The sequence below is a fragment of the Perognathus longimembris genome, chromosome 11 (assembly GCF_023159225.1).
Source record: "Perognathus longimembris pacificus isolate PPM17 chromosome 11, ASM2315922v1, whole genome shotgun sequence".
Lineage (NCBI taxonomy): Eukaryota > Metazoa > Chordata > Mammalia > Rodentia > Heteromyidae > Perognathus > Perognathus longimembris.
In genome coordinates this window covers 58,610,783-58,630,025 of record NC_063171.1, presented here as the reverse complement: position 1 = coordinate 58,630,025, position 19,243 = coordinate 58,610,783, and the positions used below count along the sequence as shown (strand labels likewise).

The 19,243-nt window shown below is 38.8% G+C and overlaps 1 protein-coding gene, 1 long non-coding RNA gene and 1 pseudogene across 6 annotated transcripts in view; 1 reads left to right on the top strand and 2 right to left on the bottom strand.

The window, feature by feature from the left end:
- Positions 1–16,841, top strand: part of Mdm4 (MDM4 regulator of p53) — a 31,228-nt gene extending 14,387 nt beyond the window's left edge. For 3 of the 5 annotated variants that reach the window (XM_048357141.1, XM_048357142.1, XM_048357144.1), the window contains 6 exons: positions 5,438–5,505; positions 6,249–6,348; positions 7,785–7,945; positions 10,964–11,104; positions 12,890–12,970; positions 15,083–16,841. In XM_048357141.1, coding sequence (XP_048213098.1) covers positions 5,438–5,505; positions 6,249–6,348; positions 7,785–7,945; positions 10,964–11,104; positions 12,890–12,970; positions 15,083–15,658 — 1,127 coding nt within the window. In that variant the 3' untranslated portion in view covers positions 15,659–16,841. Of the gene's footprint in view, positions 1–5,437; positions 5,506–6,248; positions 6,349–7,784; positions 7,946–10,963; positions 11,105–12,889; positions 12,971–15,082 lie in introns of those variants that run through there. The other 2 variants (XM_048357143.1, XR_007212549.1) reach the window with 2 other exon arrangements.
- On the bottom strand, positions 2,963–4,337 carry LOC125359414. The gene is made up of 3 exons (XR_007212550.1): positions 3,957–4,337; positions 3,313–3,724; positions 2,963–3,089 (listed from the first exon to the last, which is right to left on the bottom strand). It is a non-coding gene; the product is annotated as an uncharacterized LOC125359414 (long non-coding RNA).
- LOC125360293 lies at positions 12,181–12,323 on the bottom strand (annotated as a pseudogene).
- Positions 16,842–19,243: the final 2,402 nt, after the last annotated feature.

The window sequence follows — 19,243 nt, the reverse complement described above, 5'->3', positions numbered from 1 at the left end:
ATACAATAGTTACACATATTCATGGAATACCACCTATTTCACATGTATAGAATGTATGTGCAATAATTGAATTAGTCCTATCTGTCACCTCAGATATTTTTTGTGTGTGTCAGAAGTATTAAAAGTCCTCACTTGTAGCCATTTGAATACACAGTAGGTTAACTATAGTAACCCAGTTGTCATGTGGAGACTCCTTTTGTTTTCATTGTCACTTACCACTTGAGAAATGATGGATCATTTATCTGGTAGAATTTCACGCATTGTATCCTTGTGATTGTTTAACTTGTTTCTTTGTCCTCCCTAGTTTTGGTAAACTAGTAATGCTTGAATAGATTCAAGTTTACATTTCTTTGCCAAGAGATCTTCATAGATGGTTCTTAGTACTTCCATTTCATCACATCAGTCATGTAAGGTCTGTTTGTCCTCCTTTCTTTCAGTTGTGTTAAGATTCTGTGAGCTCTAGTAGTGTCAGTCTGATCCATCTATTATAAAGGTTCTCTAAGACCCTTGCCCATAATGGTGTGTATATATATGTATATATGATGCATCTATGTATACACACATACACATTTTATGGTACTGGAATTTGAACTCAGGGCCTTACACTTGATAGGCAGGCTGTACTGCTGAGCCACAATTCCAGCCTTCACCTAATGATTTTAGTAATCTGTTTTTTAAATGTCAGTTTGTCTATCCTTTTTATTCCAGACCTTTTAAATACTGTCCTTTGAATTTAGTTTACTAACTGCAGTAAATTGCTGCTTTGGACTCTAATAGTTTCAAAATGGTGGTGTGGTAGAGATAGGTGAATAAAATAGTTTGAACTAGATTCTAACCCATTTCTCATTTATGTCCAAGTAGTGAAATTTTGTCTCTCGATTCCTACATGAAGTGCTTTTTTTTTTTTGGCCAGTCCTGGGGCTTGGACTCAGGGCCTGAGCACTGTCCCTGGCTTCTTTTTGCAAGGCTAGCACTCTACCACTTGAGCCACAGCTCCACTTCCGGCCTTTTCTGTTTTTGTGGTGCTGAGGAATTGAACCCAGGGCTTCATGCATGCAAGACAAGCATTCTATTGCTAAGCCACATTCCCAGCCCCCATGAAGTCCTTTTGTCAGCTTCAAATTAGAGTTTAAGTAACATAGCCCTAGGAAGAAAGTCCAAGTATGTGATCTCTTTAGATTGATTATGTTTACTGAATAAATATGTTAGGAATAATCCTTTCCCACTGAAGATTGATCTTCTCATAGCAGAAAAAGAAATTTGGCTCACATTGAAGCATGATTTTGGAATTTACATTGCTTTATTTTTATTGTATTTTGGTTTGTACTGAGGCTTGAACTCAGGGTCTTGAGCTCAAGCTCAACCTTGGCTTTTGTCCTCATGGCTGGTGGCTCTACCACTTGAGTCATAACTCCACTTCAGCATATTTGCTAGTTAATTGGAGATGACTTTTGAGAATTTTCTGTGCAGGCTAGCTAGGGTTGTAGGCAGGAGCCACTGATTTTTGTTAAAGTGTGTGTATACCAGTCCCAGGGCTTGGAACTCGGCCTGGGTGCTGTCCCTGAGTTTTTGTGCTGAAGACTGTCACTCTACCACTTGAACCACAATTCGACTTCCAGCTTTTATTGGTAATTAGTTGGTGATAAGAGTCTCATGGGCTTCCTACCTAGGCTGGCTTTGAACTGCAGTCCTCAGACCACAGGTTCCAGAGTAGGAAGGCTTACAGGTGTGAACCACTGACACTTGGCTCCATTGACTTTTTTTTTTGCCAGTCCTAGGGCTTGAACTCAGGGCCTCAACACTGTCCCTGGCTTCTTTCTGCTTAAGGCTCGTACTCTATCACCTGAGCCACAGCCCCACTTCCAGCGTTTTCTGTATGTGTAATGCTGAGGAATGGAACTTGGGGCTTCATGCATCCTACACAAGCACTCTAACATTAGGCCACATTTGCAGCCCCCCTACATTGATTTTTGAAGCCTTTTTTTTTTTTCATTGAGCCATTTGTAGCCATGGATTTCTACTTGAAGGAGAAATTTTTATTGAAATTTAGTTATTTGTGAAGTAATATGCATTCTTAGGATAGTCATGGATGGCTTAAAATACATGAAGAAGTTTATAATTTTTATATTGTTGATCTACTTTTCTAGATTAATTTGTTTTCTGGGTAGTTCTCTGGATATCTGGAGTGAATGTAATTATCATTTTTCTCTCATTTTCTTTCTTGTACTTTCTCTGCACAATGTAACATGTCATTTATTTTATAGAACTTTTCTTTTTTCTTTTTTGGTAGTGGTGCCAGGTATTGAACCCAAGGCCTTGTACATGGGAAGCAAGGGAGACAAGTAATTTACCATTGAGCTACATCACACAGTTCTGTATCAAATAGTTCAGTCCATCTTCACAACTAGCCTGTGAGGTATTTAGTTTGGAGATACAGAAACAGGATTTTCAAATAGAATGAATGATTTGCCCAATATCATTGGTAAATTGGGTAGAGCAGAGATTTCTGACTGACTAGTCCTTGCTCTGCTCATTATGCCATACATTGTCTCCTTAACCCTTGCTTGTAACAGTCTCCCCTTCCCAATTTATTTGGACATATTTTCCCTGTGAATATCTTCATTTAAATTTTCATTTTGAAAAATTTCAGACTTAAGTGGTAAAAGGCCAGAATGATCATATGTACCTGATGAATCTCACCATTCTCGAGGCCAAGGCAGAAAGATGATGAGTTCAAGGCCTGCCAGGGCTACATAGCAAGATGTTGTCTACAAAAACGCACAAAAATAATAACAAAGTTTAAAAAAGATTATACAGAGTTCCTGTCTACTGATTACCTTGATTCCCAAATGGCAGCATCTGACATGCCATAGTTCAGCACCAGGAAACGGTGCCACCTGACGCTGATTGGTTGGTTACCTGCTCTAATTTACCCTTGTATTGGTCCTTGTGGTTAGCCATTGGAAATTGAGAAGTGTTTTTTAAAATTTTATTTTAACTTTTTCTTTTTCTACCCACAAATCTAGTATGAGTTGCCAATTATTTCTATCAACATTAATATTACACCCTTAGTCTTACCGTCTCAAGACCTTGATTTTGTTTGTTTTTGTTGCCAGTTGGGGCTTGAAATCAGGGCCTGAGCACTGTCCCTGGCTTCTTTTTGCTCAAGGCTAGCACTCTGCCACTTGAGCCACAGAGCCATTTCCAGCTTTTTCTATATATATGTGGTGCTGAGGAATCAAACCCAGGGCTTCATATATATGAGATGAGTACTTTACCACTAGGCCATATTCCCAGCCCAAGTCTCAAGACCTTGAATTCTGCCTAAGCTCTTCTCTGTGTCTCAAAGTCATTCCTTTTCTTTGTTCTCTAATCCCATGTTTTAATATTGTGTTAGAAATCTAGCCACAGTTTTAGAGAATGACCTGGCTTTGGTCTTTTGTCTGATCCTCACAGCAGAGCTAACCTTTGTGGCTCTCCTGCTCTGACATACTCCCAGCATTGTCTGCAATATGGGCTTGTAAGACTGCTTAGATACAATTGTTTTTTATGTCAGGTAGCCTTTAAGAAACCTAAAGTTATGCCTACTGCAATGCTGCTGAGAAACTTAATTTTTGTAGGAGACATAAGAGTTCTGAATAGCTAGATAATTATTTAAATGTTCAAAGTGTATCTTAGTAACATAGAAAAGTGCTTTTCATGATGCTTTGCAAATAGGTTAGACCTTTTACATCTTTTTTTTTGTAATTTATTAATTAAACAAAATTTTTTTGACAAGGTGTTGTGCAAAAAGGGTACAGTTACATAGTAGGGCAGTGTGTACATGTCTTGTGATATCTTACACCCTGTTTTTCTTTCCCTTCCCTAGGTCAGGTAGACATATATACAATACACAGTGTACCAAAAACATATACAGTAGCCACATGGCCTACGCCCAAGAAAATTCGCCTAGGGACCTTTTACATCTTTGCATATAGGCTAGAACTTTATTTTGATGATTGAAAAAAAATGTCATTATTTAAAGGGAAAGTGAGGCAGCAAGGCTTTGATAATATAGATGACAACAATAGAATTGCTTTACTAAAGAACTGCTAACATTGACCTAACCTTTTATATTAGTTAAATGATGATTACTGTGATCAGAAAATGTTGTCTCTGAACTTATTAATATGTTCACTTAGCCATAACAATACTTTAAAAATAATATTCCTTATTAAAATTTTGAAACAAGTTTTCTTTGAGCTAAACAGCTGAATTGTCAGGTGTTTTTTTTTGTTGGTTTCATTTTTGTGTGTGTATATTTGTGCTGATATTGGATCTTGCTCTACCTTAGCTTTTTCACTGAAGGCTGATGTTCTATCACTTGAGCCATACCTTCACTTTTCACTTTTTGTCTGGCTAATTGGAAATGAGTGTCTTGGACTTTTCTGCCCATGCTGGCTTTAAATCTCAAACCTCAGATCTCGACCCTGAGCCACTCAGATCTTGAATAGCTAGGATTTACAGGCATGAGCCACTGGTGTCTAGAATGGTCAGACCAGTGTAAAATCTGTATTATTTTTCTGATAATCCATTTTAGATGGTGATGGTATTTCCTCTAAATGTCTTAACTCTGGAACTGGTAGTAGCTGATGGACCTGATCCAAAACAGATTTATTGAAGTGTGTTTTACACATAGCTTCATGCAAAGAACTGTTCAAGTTCCTAAATTCTTTGCAGCCTCGTTCTTTTCTGAAGCTGAGTTTTTATCTTTTGTTCTGCTGAAAAATTTCCAAGTGCTTGAAAATATTTGTCTTTTCAGCTAATATAATATCTTAAGAATTTCTGTAAGCTAGGTTATATTTTTCTGTGCTTTTCATTGGCTTTGAGAAAAACTTTATCTGGTTCTTCTTCCTTCTTAAAAAGTATTTATAGTATGTGGAAAAAATGAGGCTTGTGAAAAAAAATTCCAATCTACATTCAGATGGTGGGACACATAGAATGCAGGTTACTTAAGGAACTATTACTGTTCATGAAACAAATGGGAAAAATTCCAGGTTTTTATATCTTAAATCTTAACACTTAAAAATACAAATTAAATTTAAAAGGCCCAATATTTTTTGTTGTTGTAAGTTGAGTAAATTTGGTTCTGCTTGGAGTCGCTTTTTGCATTAAAAAATTGAAAGCTTGCTATGAAGAACATTTTTTTGTCATTGCACTTTTTTTCCAGGTTATAATTTGGAATTGTTTTGAACATGGCCTGTCTTGGTCTCTGTTTTTTTTTTAAATTAGTTTTGGTTTTTACCTTCTTGCACACGAGAGCCTTTTCTAGCTAACATATAGAAGTATGTCTGCAGGGACCAAACCTGGCTTCAGGGTTGTTTGCTGTGGTCCTGTTTGTGTGGAAAGAATGGTTATTACCAGGGAAGGTTTTCCTTTTGTTTTACTTGCTATCCAGATGCTGCTCAGACTCTGGCTCTCGCACAGGATCACAGTATGGATATTCCAAGTCAAGACCAACTGAAGGTAAAATCACCACATGGTGACTTCTTTTGTTGTACAGAGTGGCCCCTTCTCTGTACCTATGGATCTTGAACTCCCAAGGCCTTTCCCTCAGTACAGTAAGAATTTAACGAGAAAGGATTCTTGGGAGTTCACAGACCAGGGACAGAGTGAACCTTCTCTGTTCTGCTCATAACAGAGTTCCAGTCTCTGAACCTTTCTTCGGGATGTAGCACTTCTGATCTTCAGTTCTTCCAGTTGCACTTTCTTTGGTTTGTGTTTGCCTGTGTGGATGTGTGTGTGTGTGTATTTCAGATTGTGTATTTACATAAATGTCTAGGAAAACTACTTTATTAGATTTTACTAGGCTGTTGTAGTTAAGTTTATGTCAGGCAATTTTATAAAGTTCCCTCACGGACATGGGAAAATAATCTGTGGTGAGAGTTTCACATGTTTTCTGGATTGTGCTATTTTGTAGTAGGCAAGTGGTTTTATATAGGTAATCTGTTTTAAAAAAGTATATTTGGGCCTTTGTGCATTCTATTTTTCCCCATGTATGGGATTTTCTTAGTTTGTTCTCTTCATAGAGATTGAGAAGACGTGTTATGTTAGCTTTACTTGATGACTGGTTGTGAAATCCAGAGTTCTCTCTCAAGTGCATAACCCATTGTGTTGCACACTAACTGGTGAGCCAGAATGGAACTGCTACATCCCCTGGTCTCAGTCATTTCTACTGCACTGATAGACACCTCTCTCCCTTCTTTCAGCAAAGTGCAGAGGGAAAGCCCAGTTCCAGGAAACGAACTGAAGAAGGTGATATTTCCACGATACCTATCTCACAGCATAAATGCAGAAATTCTAGAGGAGGTAATTTTGGATTAAGGCTGTGGAGACTTTGTTTTCTTATCCTCGTTTTCTTAAGTGCTCTGTCTCTCCCCCCCCTTCTGCCCTGTATACATTTGATTTAATTAGGCTTTCTTTCTTGCTAGTACTAGGTCTTGAACTCAGGGCCTGGGTGCTTTGTCTTTTTTGCTCAAAACTAGTTCTAATTGGAATTAAGAGTCCCATGGACTTCGTTGCTCATGCTTTGAATTAGATCCTCAGATCTCAGCCTCCTGAATAAGCTAAGATTATAGGAATGAGCAACTAGTACCTGGCTGGTTGGAATGTTTTGTCTTGACCTTTTGAAGTAAAGACTAATTTTATAGATTTTGAAGTTTGCAAACATGATTAAATATATGTACTTGTAGTCAAGCCTAGTAGTAGAAAGCCCAGTAGTCACCAGATCTTTGCCAGCTAGTTAGGTATGGTTAAGTTGTTGAAGTTGTTCTAAATGTTTTTTTTTTGTTTTTTTTTTGGGTAGTCCTGGGCCTTGGACTCAGGGCCTGAGCACTGTCCCTGGCTTGTTTTTGCTCCAGGCTAGCACTCTGCCACTTGAGTCACAGCGCCACTTCTGGCCATTTTCTGTATATGTGGTACTGGGGAATCGAACCCAGGGCTTCAAGTATATGAGGCAAGCGCTCTTGCCACTAGGCCATATCCCCAGCCCTCTAAATGTTTAAATTAAATTTGAATCAATTTATTATGGTATATTGTTTTTTACAAAAGCATTTGAACATAAAATGAATTTTGGACTACTTATGTGCTTTAGAACTTTTTAGTCTATATAATATTAAAGGTATAATTTTAAAATTAAAATGCAAGTCTTTATTTTCTACTCAATATGATGCTTAAAAGCATACGAACAAACTGGGCACTGGTGGCTAATACCTGTAATTCTAGCTACTCAGGAGGCTGAGATCTGAGGATCATGTTTCAAAGCCAGCCCAGGCAGGAAAGTCCAAGAGACTGTTAGCTCCAGTTAACCACCAGAAAATGGGAAGTGGAGCTGTGGCTCAAGTGGTAGACTTGAACTGAAGAGCTCAGGGACAGTGCCCAGACCTAGAGTTCTTCTTTTGTTTTGTTTTTTTTTTTTGCCAGTCCTGGAGTTTGAACTCAAGGCCTGAGCACTGTCCCTGGCTTCTTTTTGCTCAAGGCTAGCACTCTACCACTTGCGCCACAGCACCACTTCTGGCTTTTTCTGTGTATGTGGTACTGAGGAATCGAATCCAGGGCTTCACGTATAAAAGGCAAGCATTCTACCACTATGCCATATTCCCAGCCCTCAGAGTTCAATTAAAAAAATTATATTGCTATTATAAAGGTGATGAACAGACTGGTTAGAGTTACATAACTCCGGATAAGAGTAAGCATTGGGTCTTAAGTGTTAAGCATATATTATTATTTTCCTTTGACTTCTGTAGATGAAGATTTGATAGGAAATTTAACTCAAGATGAAACATCTAGGCTGGAACTTGATTTTGAGGAATGGGATGTAGCTGGCCTGCCTTGGTGGTTTTTAGGAAATTTGAGAAACAACTGTACGCCTAGAAGTAATGGATCAACTGATTTACAGACAAACCAGGTAAACTTCACATTTGAATGGGAACGACATCCTCCATTCTCTTCTACCTCTCTCCCTCAACCCTCTGCATTGTGATTTGAACTCAGGGCCTTGTATTTGCTTCACTTACTTACTCAGCTGGCATTCTTTTTTTTTTTTTGCCAGTCCTGGGCCTTGGACTCAGGGCCTGAGCACTGTCCCTGGCTTCTTTTTGCTCAAGGCTAGCACTCTGCCACTTGAGCCACAGTGCCACTTCTGGCCATTTTCTGTATATGTGGTGCTGGGGAATTAAACCCAGGGCCTCATGTATACGAGGCAAGCACTCTACCACTAGGCCATATCCCCAGCCCCTCACTTTGTTTTGAAGAGTAAAATTCTGGGGCTGGGAATATGGCCTAGTGGCAAGAGTGCTTGCCTGGTATACTTGAAGCCTTAGGTTCAATTCCTCAGCACCATATATAGAAAAGGCCAGAAGTGGCACTTTGGCCCAAGTGGCAGAGTGCTAGCCTTGAGCAAAAAGAAGCCAGGGACAGTGCTTAGGCCTTGAGTTCTAGCCCCACGACTGGCCAAAAAAAAAAGTAAAATTCTTTGTATTCTTGATCATGTTATATTCTTTAAGAATTCTTTTTTTTTTTTTTTTGGCCAGTCCTGGGCCTTGGACTCAGGGCCTGAGCACTGTCCCTGGCTTCTTTTTGCTCAAGGCTAGCACTCTGCCACTTGAGCCACAGCGCCGCTTCTGGCCGTTTTCTGCATATGTGGTGCTGGGGAATCGAACCTAGGGCCTCCTGTATCCAAGGCAGCCACTCTTGCCACTAGGCTATATCCCCAGCCCTTAAGAATTCTTATTGACTGTTTTGGCTTACTCTGTATATATGATACCGAGGTCTATGTCTCTGCTCCTTGATGCCTAACTTCCATATTGAACTCCTTGCTTAACATCTACTTTTTTAGAGTTCCTGACATTTTTTTATCATTATTATTTTTGCCGGTCCTGGGGCTTGAACTCAGGGCCTGAGCACTATCTTTTTGCTCAAGGCTAGCACTCTACCTCCTAAGCCATAGTGCTACTTCTGGCCTTTTCTGTTTATGTGGTGCTGAGGAATTGAATCCAGGGCTTTGTGCATGCAAGGAGAGCATTCTACCACTAAGCCACATTCCCAGCCCGGAGTTCCTGACATTGAGTGTGTGTGTGTGTGAGAGTGTGTGTGTGTGTGAGTGAGTGTGTGTTTCTTATGGAGGTACTGAGGTTTGAACTTAGAGCCTGGCACTTCCTGGAGAGTGTTCTACCACTTGAGCCATACCCCTTTAATATAAAGTCTTGATTTAACAAAACAAAATAAAACTTGGCTTTACTAAACATTCTATCCCTAGCTTTTTCTTTCTCATAAATTACCCAGTATTTTAGTCAAACATCATGGAGATCTTGCTTTGTCACAAACCATATCAGGTTATAAAAGAGCTGAGCTCTTTATTCCTGGCCTTCCTGAGCTACTTAGTGCAAATGACTCAAAAGCAAAAGCAAAAATGTTTGGACAGTCAAGGCAAAAGGTTTGGGTTACCACTAGTATTTCTATTTAAAAAAAAATTTTTTTTTACCATCAGTAATTTTTAAATGGATATTATATCACTGCATGTTTACAATTCTTCAGTGACTTTAAAAAAGCGAGTGGAGGGCTGGGAATATGGCATAGTGGCAAAAAGTGCTTGCCTGTATACATGAATCCCTGGTTTGATTCCTTAGCACCACATATATAGAAAAGGCCAGAAGTGGCCCTGTGGCTCAAATGGCAGAGTGTTAGCCTTGAGCAAAAAGAAGCCAGGGACAGTGCGCAGGCCCTGAGTTCAAGCCCCAGGACTGGCAAAAACAAAACAAAAAAAAGAGTGGAATAAAATTTAGACTCCTTTTGCCATGGTTTGCCTCTCCTCCTATCATTCTTTGTTATTTAATGCTTGCATTTCAGACACCACACTTGTGACCCAAAATTCTTTTCTCTCTCAGGCAACTTAAATTTATTCTTTCACTTTCTGGGAAAGAACAAATTTGTTTTCTCAAATCCTTTTATTTCCTCTTCCTGATTTCAGACTTGACTCAAATGCAGTTTCTTTAGAGAGGTTATCCTTAGCTACCAGGATGTCATGCTATATTGCTCCAGTGAGGTCCATTCACATTTGTAGCTGGACTTCTACAAGGAATGGCCCTGCAAAACCTAACTAACGTAGCATCCTCCTGAATCTCCTACTTCTTTATCTTAATTTATATTCTTCATTTCACTTGTCATTTTGTACATCATTCTATACTTTCAAAGTTATTTTTAGGCAGAAGGGTTGTTAGAGCATCTGTATTTATACTGTGAACTCCAAACACATCCCCCGTCTTATCTCCTTCATTCTTCCCCCTTAAAACAATTTTGCTGGACACTGGTGGCTTAATGATTATATTTTTTATATGTATTTATTGTGTGTTTACCCATAGATGAATGAAAAAAGTGAGTTTCCATACATTTAAATTTGTTCAACAGTTCAAATGTGGTTTCATGTGTGGGTGCAAATATGTGGAAAGTTGAGGAAGATTATGAATTTGTGGTCCACCTGAATGTCATAGCAAAACTGTTCAGATGTGTCAGGATGAAAGGTTCCCTTACCATCAATATTTCTTCAGTAAACAATCATTGATCATTTAAAGCGAGAATAATGTAGTATTTTCTAAATTCTTACCTGTGGAGAGGAATAATGAGGATGCATTCTAGTTAAGCCACTGTGAGTCCTTTCCTTTTAAACTCATCAGTATGTGTCTTGGAAATTATACCTCATTTTCTTTTGGAAATTCTTTGCCAGGTACTCTTAATTAAATACCGGATTAACTATAGCACTTGCCAAGAAAAGACCTGCTGAATGAATACTTACGTATCTGTTGAGGAAAGAGGAGATGTTCTTTGGAGATGGAGTGTCAGCAGTTTAAATTTTGAGTTTGGTTGTGTTTGCTGAATATTGGTGAGGAGCCATCAACTATAGGAGCTCATGTTTGTTTTTCTCTGTTAGGATATAGGTACTGCCATTGTTTCAGACACTACAGATGATTTGTGGTTTTTAAATGAGTCTGTATCAGAGCAATTAGGTGTTGGAATAAAAGTTGGAGCTGCTGATTCGGAACCAGAAGTAGGGAAAGTGAATGACAAAAAGGTATGTTTAGAAAACTTCTGTTTATGTGTTTATGGTATAATATTCTTAGGTTTCTGTATCTCTTTAAACAATAAATTGCTCACATAATTTTCCTCTTTTTTGTGTGTGTGTGCTGGTCTTGGGATTTGAACTCAAGGCTGGCACTTTTACCACTGAGGCACAACTCCACTTGAGACTTTTTGGTGATTAATTGGAGATCAGGCCAGGCACCAATGGCTCACACCTATAATCCTAGCTACTCAAGAGGCTGAGATCTGAGGATTGAAGTTCGAAGCCCACCTGAGCAGGAAAGTCTGTGAGAGTTTTATCTCTTATTTTATCTACTTGGAGATAACAGTAAACTACTCAGAAAAAGCAACAAGTGGCTAACCTTGAGCAAAAGGAGCTCAGGGACAGTGTCCAGATCAGAGTTCAAGCCCCAGGACTGCCCCCACCCCCCAAAAAATATTTAGAACATACTCCCTTTTTTAAATTTAAATTTTCTCATGTGTGGACAGCTTTTTGTAAGGCTACCAGAGTATAACTTAATTTTTCTCTTTTGAATGTGAAAAGTAAAACTCTAAATAAATGCCTAGTTTTCATCATTCACATCTATCTAGATTCCCATGATAAAAACATTTCTGTTTAACAGCTCATAGTCTGTTTTGATATTATTCACTATTTAAAGTTTTAAATTTGTACACTTTTCAACCAGTTGCTAGTTGCTTATGCCTGGAATCCTAGCTACTCAGAAGGCTGAGATCTGAGGATTGAGGTTCAAAGCTAACCCAGCAGGAAAGTTCAGGAAACCTTATTTCCAATTAACTACCAAAAAGCCAAAAGTGGATTTGTGGCTCAAGTGGTACCATATCAGCTTTGAGTAGCAAAGCCAAGCAATAACACAAGGCCTTGAGTTCAAACCTCCAGTACTGGCACAAAAACAAAAAAAAAAAAGGGGACACTTCTTTCTTGTGAATGTGGAATGTCGGTAACCATGGGTGCTTTCAAATCATTTGTGCTACTAAAATGTCAGCCAAGTATGTGTCTTCCATTTGTGTGCTCTCTCTCTCTCTTTTTTTTTTCTTTTTCTCCCCAGCTTATGTCTCCCCTATTCACAATTCAGACCAGGGACAGGGCCTGGGCTGAGGTGTAATAAGGGCCAGGTTTACCCTGCCTCCTCTTTGTTTTATCTTTTCTTTTCCTTTTTTTTCTTTCTTTCTTTTTTGCTATTCCTAGGGCTTGAACTCAGGGCTTAGGCACTGTCTCTGAGCTTCTTTTACTCAAGGCTATCACTCTACCACTTGGGCCACAGCACCATTTCTGGCCTTTTCTATTTATATGGTACTGAGGAATCAAACCCAAGGCTTCATGCATGCTAGGCAAGCACTCTACCACTAAGCAACATTCCCAGCCCGGCCTCCTCTTTCTATACAGTCATAGCCTGTGGTAAGCACCCAGAGGCCTTGTCCTGTTCTTTTTAAGTGCTAGCAATGGAGGCAGGAAGTGAGTTTTAATTTTTTTGTGCTGGCCTGGGTACTGTCCCTGAGCTGTTCATCTCAAGGCTAGTGCTCTACCACTTGAGCCACAGTGCCACTTCTGGATTTCTGGTGGTTAATTGGAGATGAGAGTCTCACGGAGTTTCCTGTCGGGGCTGGCTTCGAACTGTGATCCTCAGATGTTAACCTTCTGAGTAGCTAGGATTACAGTTGTGAGCCATTGGTGCCCCTCTGAGTTTTAAATTGAAGCTATTCTGTCCTTCATCTAAAACAGGTAAACCATACTAATGAGATGTCTTTGCCTTCACAGGTGATTGAAGTGGTAAAAAATGATGACTTTGAGGACTCCAAGTCCTTAAGTAGTGATACTGATATAGAAGTTACCTCTGAGGTATGACTATCCAGCTAAAACTCTTTTGTATTGGCCACATGTTTAGGTGATGTAGTCCCAGCAGCCTCTTTGTGTTGAAGAATGGTGTCTTCCCCATTTCTATCCACTTTTCCTAGTTGCTAAGAGGTGTTGGATCATTCGTATCTTGTTAGAGGTTTTTATTGGAATTTTGGAAGGCAAAGGGATAATTTGATCTGTTCTTTCCTTACTTGGAGAAGGATGACCCAAAAATGCCTGTGTCCCTGCCACCAAACTTTTTGGTCATAACACAGTAGAGATAGAGTTACTCAAAGTGACCCTGCTTTTCCCCACTAAGCACCTCTGTATCCCAGGGATAGATAGAACTAGGGTCTGAAACACTCTGTCAGTTACAAAAAGGATTTCTTCCAATATTTTCTTAAGAACCAAATCAAAAAGTTTAGTTTCCACGCAGATTAATATTCATGGAGGACTATTAGAGATTAGTTAGTAAGCTGTCAGGTAATGGGTGTGAATATGTTACCATTGGCATTTTAAGTCTAGCTCAAAATCTTTTTTTTTTTTTTTTTGACAGTCCTGGGACTTGAACTTATGGCCTGGGCACTGTCCCTGAACTTCTTTTGCTCAGGGCTAGCACTCTACCACTTGAGCCACATTGCACTTCCAGCTTTTCTGTTTATGTGGTACTAAGGAATTGAACCCAGGGCTTCATGCATGCTAGGCAAGCACCCTGCCAGTAAGCAACATTCCCAGCCCTTCAAAATTCTTATGCTATTTCCTTCTAGTTTTCTTTATGCTTACTTTCATTTAGGTAACTGGGAGAAAAGTGATAGGGAGTAGGTAGGAAGGAGTTTTCATTTTGCTGGTTTGGTAGAGAGGCATTTTTTGTTTCTCTGGTGTTAATTCCCCCCCACTCTGTACTGCTGTTGACCAATTATTTTTTGATAATTTATTGCAAATGACCTACCTGCCTGTTTATAGCTAAGTAATAAAATGGAACATACTGGTCCAGTAAGTATTCTTTTTTTTTTTTTTTTTTTTTTTTTTGCCAGTCCTGGGCCTTGGACTCAGGGGCTGAGCACTGTCCCTGGCTTCTTTTTGCTCAAGGCTAGCACTCTGCCACTTGAGCCACAGCGCCACTTCTGGCCGTTTTCTGTATATGTGGTGCTGGGGAATCGAACCCAGGGCCTCATGTACACAAGGCAAGCACTCTTGCCACTAGGCCATATCCCCAGCCCCCCAGTAAGTATTCTTAACCATAATGTAAATAGCTGAGATACACGTTCCCATCTTAATCAGACATCTAGGGCTATTTGGGTACAGAACAGCTGTTGTGCCAATAGGTTGTATTTCATCAAATAAGGATGCTATGGAGGTTAGTAAGCTTTGTTATTTTATGTTTCGTTAGAAAAGAAAAAACTGATGCCAGTTGAATAGTTGTGTACTGTTATACTTTTAACTTTTGTTTTGTGGCTCACTGGAAAACATAGTTTAACAAATGACCATATATCCCTGCCTTTCTTTCAGTGTAGGCAATTGAGTTGACTTCTAAACTTGAAGTGTTTGGCCTTCATCCTGAAAGAAATCAAGTCTGCATGTGTCAAATCATTGATCTAACCAAAGGCACATTAAGCACGCATGACGTGATCTAAGTCTTAGCTACCTTAAAATCAAGCACAGATTTGAAATTCACTGACTATAGAAAAGTAGGGGGAAATGATTTGGCATTCAAAGACAAAGACATTGGCTTTTTGAGGGTGTGATTTAGTCATGCAATTAGCTACACATGGTCCCAGAAGTAGTGAGAAAGCACGAGTAAAACTAAATAATTCTAAAGTCTCATTTTAGTTTTAGCTTCCTCTTTGCTAAGTTTTTAAAGTATTAATTATTAGGAGAGAGCATACTACCTGTTTTTTATTTGTTTTGTCTGTTTCTGGGCAAAGGAATAATTATGCTTAGAAAAGAAAGCAAGTGTGAAACTCCTAAAGACTTTCTTCCACGTGGCTGCAGGATTTGTTCATTTCCCGCCTGAAATATCTAGGCCATCACTAGCTTGGTGAAGTGATAGCCTACCGTCTCTTTGTTAGCTTACCATAAAATGGATATTAATTGGCTGTATTTGCCTCTTTGTAGGATGAGTGGCAGTGTACTGAGTGTAAGAAATTTAACTCTCCAAGCAAGAGATACTGTTTTCGTTGCTGGGCCTTGAGGAAGGATTGGTATTCAGACTGTTCTAAGTTATTAACTCATTCTTTCTCCACATCTGATATCTCTGCCATACCTGAAAAGAAGGAAAATGAAGGAATTGATGTCCCTGATTGTCGAAGAACCATTTCAGCTCCAGTTGTTAGACCTAAAGATGTCTATGTAAAAGAAGAAAATTCCAAACTTTTTAACCCCTGTAACTCAGTGGAATTCTTGGATTTGGCTCACAGTTCTGAAAGCCAAGAGACTATTTCAAGCCTGGGAAAACTATCAGATAACCTTTCAGAGCACAGAACAGATACAGAAAGCATGGAGGATTGCCAGAATATCTTGAAGCCTTGTAGCCTATGTGAGAAAAGACCACGAGATGGGAACATTATCCATGGGAAGACAAGCCATCTTACCACTTGTTTTCAGTGTGCCAGAAGACTAAAGAAGACTGGGGCTTTGTGCCCTACTTGCAAGAAAGAGATACAGTTGGTTATTAAGGTTTTTATAGCATAGCTGAATCAGTTGTAGAAAAGTAGAGAGGATTAAGTCATTCAGCAAAACATCAGTATTCTTGCAAGGCAGAGGCAGGAGAATTACAGGGTCTAGGACAGTGAGACTGTCTCCAAAGAAAAGTAAATCAATCAATATTGGGCCTCTCTACTCAGTGTGGCCCACTGTATGTGTTCATTTGCTCATGTAAACATCTCTGTTTTGGGTCATTTTTGCTTCTAATCTTACACAAAATTTAAGAATATTTTATAACTAGATGGTCAATTTGGGGACTATATGAACACGGTATAATATGTAAGGCATTTCATTGTCCCTCCAGAGATAATGATTTGGAAGGAAACAGATATCAGTAGAAACCAAAATGCATTCATTTATTCACTTACCAAGTTGTTTGAAACTAACCCTTTGTTTAGTTAATTGTTCTCTATCCTACTTTACATTCTTCTGTTGTCAGGATCCAAGACAGTTATTTAAAAAATGCTAGGCTAACAGAGAAAACCTCCTTACCTGATCACTGTTGAAATGAGACCACCTGGTTCAGAAAAACTGGAACACAGGTTTATTTATTTATTTTTATTATTATTATTTCTTTGTGTGTTTTTGTTATGCTAGAGATCAAACCCAAGGCCTCCAACACATGCTTTGCCATTGTCACACCCTTTTATTGTTACAGCCTTACTATGTTTCTTAAATGGGCCTCAAACTCTTGATTTTCTTGCTTCAGCCTCCCAAGTAGCTGGGATTACAGGTATGGATAACCATCTACTAAAAACAAGTCTTGAAATACAAGGATTTCCTTCACATGCCTAAGTACAATAGTTTACAAACATTTTTGCTAACATACTGATAAAATGTTTTTGAGACAATTGTCTGTAATCTTTTGCACATTTAAAAACTGTAGATAGACTTAACATGTGGTGGAGTGTTTCCTTTGAGGACTAAGCACTCCAAACAAGTTACAGAATGTTTCTGTCAACCCAAAGTGTTCACTTTATTCCTTTTAGGCCATCCTTCAACCGTAACTTGGCTCTCACCCTGGATTAGCTTTCCATTTGCACATTTTTAATTTGACATCTAATTTTTTTGGGGAGGGGGAAGGAGGCTGGTCCTGGGGTTTGAACTCATGGCTAGGGCACCAGCTCAAGTCTAGTGGTCTACCACTTGAGCCACAGCTCTACTCCTGGACTTTTAGTCATTAATTGGAGATAATAGTCTCACAGACTTTTCCTGCTTGGGCTGGCCTTGAACCATGATCTTCAGAGCCTTCTGAGTAGCTAGGATTACAGGCATGAACTATGGTGCCTGGCCTTTGATATCTAAGTTTTTAAAATTTAAGTACTTACAAAGGATAAACCATTCGATATATTTTATGTTGCAGAAGTTTAAAAAAATTTTATTAAAGCCTTGGGGCTGTAGATTTAGCTGATTTTAGAAAAAGTCCTGTTGTATAAGCTGGCAAAGCCTGTTCTCATTTACAAACAGTTCAGCCAAATCAGACTAAACTTAAGTCAGAAAACATTACTTGTTTTAGTTCAGCTTAATAGATGAAGAATAAATAACAGCAATACCCCTCTGGCATAGCTTTTTTTTTTTTGCCAGTCCTGGGGCTTGAACTCAGGGCCTGGGCACTGTTCTTGGCTTCTTTTTGCTCAAGGCTAGCACTCTACCACTTGAGCTACAGTGCCACTTCTGGCCTTTTCTGTTTATGTGGTGCTGAGGAGTCGAACCCAGGACTTCAGGCATGCAAGGCAAGCACTCTACCGCTAAGCCGTATTCCCAGCTCAGATGGATTTCTTTTCTTCTTTTCTTTTTTTTTTTTTTTAACGTGGATTTCTTTATAGCTATCCCGATCTGCTAAACTCATGGGAACATCTTGGCACAGCCCCAGGGATATACTGAGGAAAATGTTCAAGTGTTATCAGGGATGTGAATGTATAATTTTGCAGACCAAGGCCCTAGGGCTTTTGAATTTAGCAGGGTGGTCATAAGAATCACCTAGGTTTTTGGTTCAAAGGGCTCCAATCCCCTGAACACAAGTTCCTATTCAAGTGTTGTATAGAGTACGCATTCAGAATCCTTGTTCTAAAAGGAAAGATTTTTTTTTCTTTCCTGTTTTTGTAGGTACTAAAGTAGGCAACAGAATACTTTCCATTACCATAGTTATTTTCCAGAAACAAAGTTTTCTTTAAATTACTCATTTTTTAAAAAACTATAATGCACTCACATATTCAGTCCCTTTGTACAAGAAGTGAAATGACATGTGGTAGACCTCAAATTAGAGGGAGTCTGCTGGCTAATCTTCGAGAAATACTTGTTAGCCTTGTCATAATTTGTTAACTACTTTAAAGGTGGTGCATGTGGAATTTGGAATGGCTAAAATCATATAAGTGGATTTACAGCCAAAATGAGAGACTTCAGAGGAAACAAACTGAACACTTTATCTCAAGAGGGGGTTCGGTGTTGCCAGTCTTGGCCAATCCGCATATTACCTCTTGCTTTGTGAGAATAAGTAAGGTGTACATTGGAACCAAACCATTTTCCCCATTGTTGCTGCTTTCTGGAGAGCAAAGCATCCCGAAGGATGCACTGTTTTCCCAGGAAGCAATACTAGCCACTGGAGGAAAATGTGTTGCTAGAATATGGTGAGTGCTCTGAAACTTCCTAAAGTTAATTTCCTCCACCACTCTTTATCTTAATACTTTAATAGCTTTCTCTTTTCTTTTGCCAGTCAAATGGTTTTTTTTTTAAGTTATAAACTGGATTGGAAATCTGCAATTGTATTCTGTTCATTGATCCCTTATAAGCTTTTTTTTTTTAAACAAAAAACCCCAGAAAACTTAAGAATTAAACATTTTATTTATGTTTTGTAGATACGAAATGCTAATTTTGGTTCATCCTTAGCCTGAGGGGCTACTCAGCCTTCCTCCTCTTCTGGCTCATTCACTGCCCTCCTTAGCACTAAGTACTTTTTCTAGAAGACTAGAAGATTTGTTTTTGGTTTTTGTTTTGTAGTGCTGTGAATGTGTTTTTGAGTTGAACCCATGCTTACCTGGTTTATTTCAAATTTTTTTTTTTTTATTGCCTCCAGAGTACAGATTGTCTTTTACTGTCCCTAAAATGAGGCACAGTTTGTGAAGTCTTCAGAGCTTACTAGTATAAGATCACCACCACCATTCATTGGTTTGTTTTAATTACAGAAACATAAGCTCTGATTTTCTGGAGACTGTCAGTTTACCTTGCTTTTCAGCATGCTGTTTGGTTTGTCTCCTCTTCATTTCAGTTTTCAAATGTTTTCATTTGAACATTGTAAGGAAACCCTAAATATCAATAAGCTGTGCTTTAAAAAAAAAACACCCAACAACAAAACTTGGATGAGAGGATCTTTTCAAGCAGGTGTCATTGGAGTTCAATGTTTTCTGCCACACTGTGCCATAGACTGAAATCTTACCATATTGGCACTGAGTTTCTTATTTTAGTTGTCATTGAGATTAATATTTTTACAAATGATTTCTTAAACAAAAATTCAGAGCAGAGATGATTAATCCTTAGGAAAAATATTTTTAGATCACAGCAAAAATACTTCCTGTC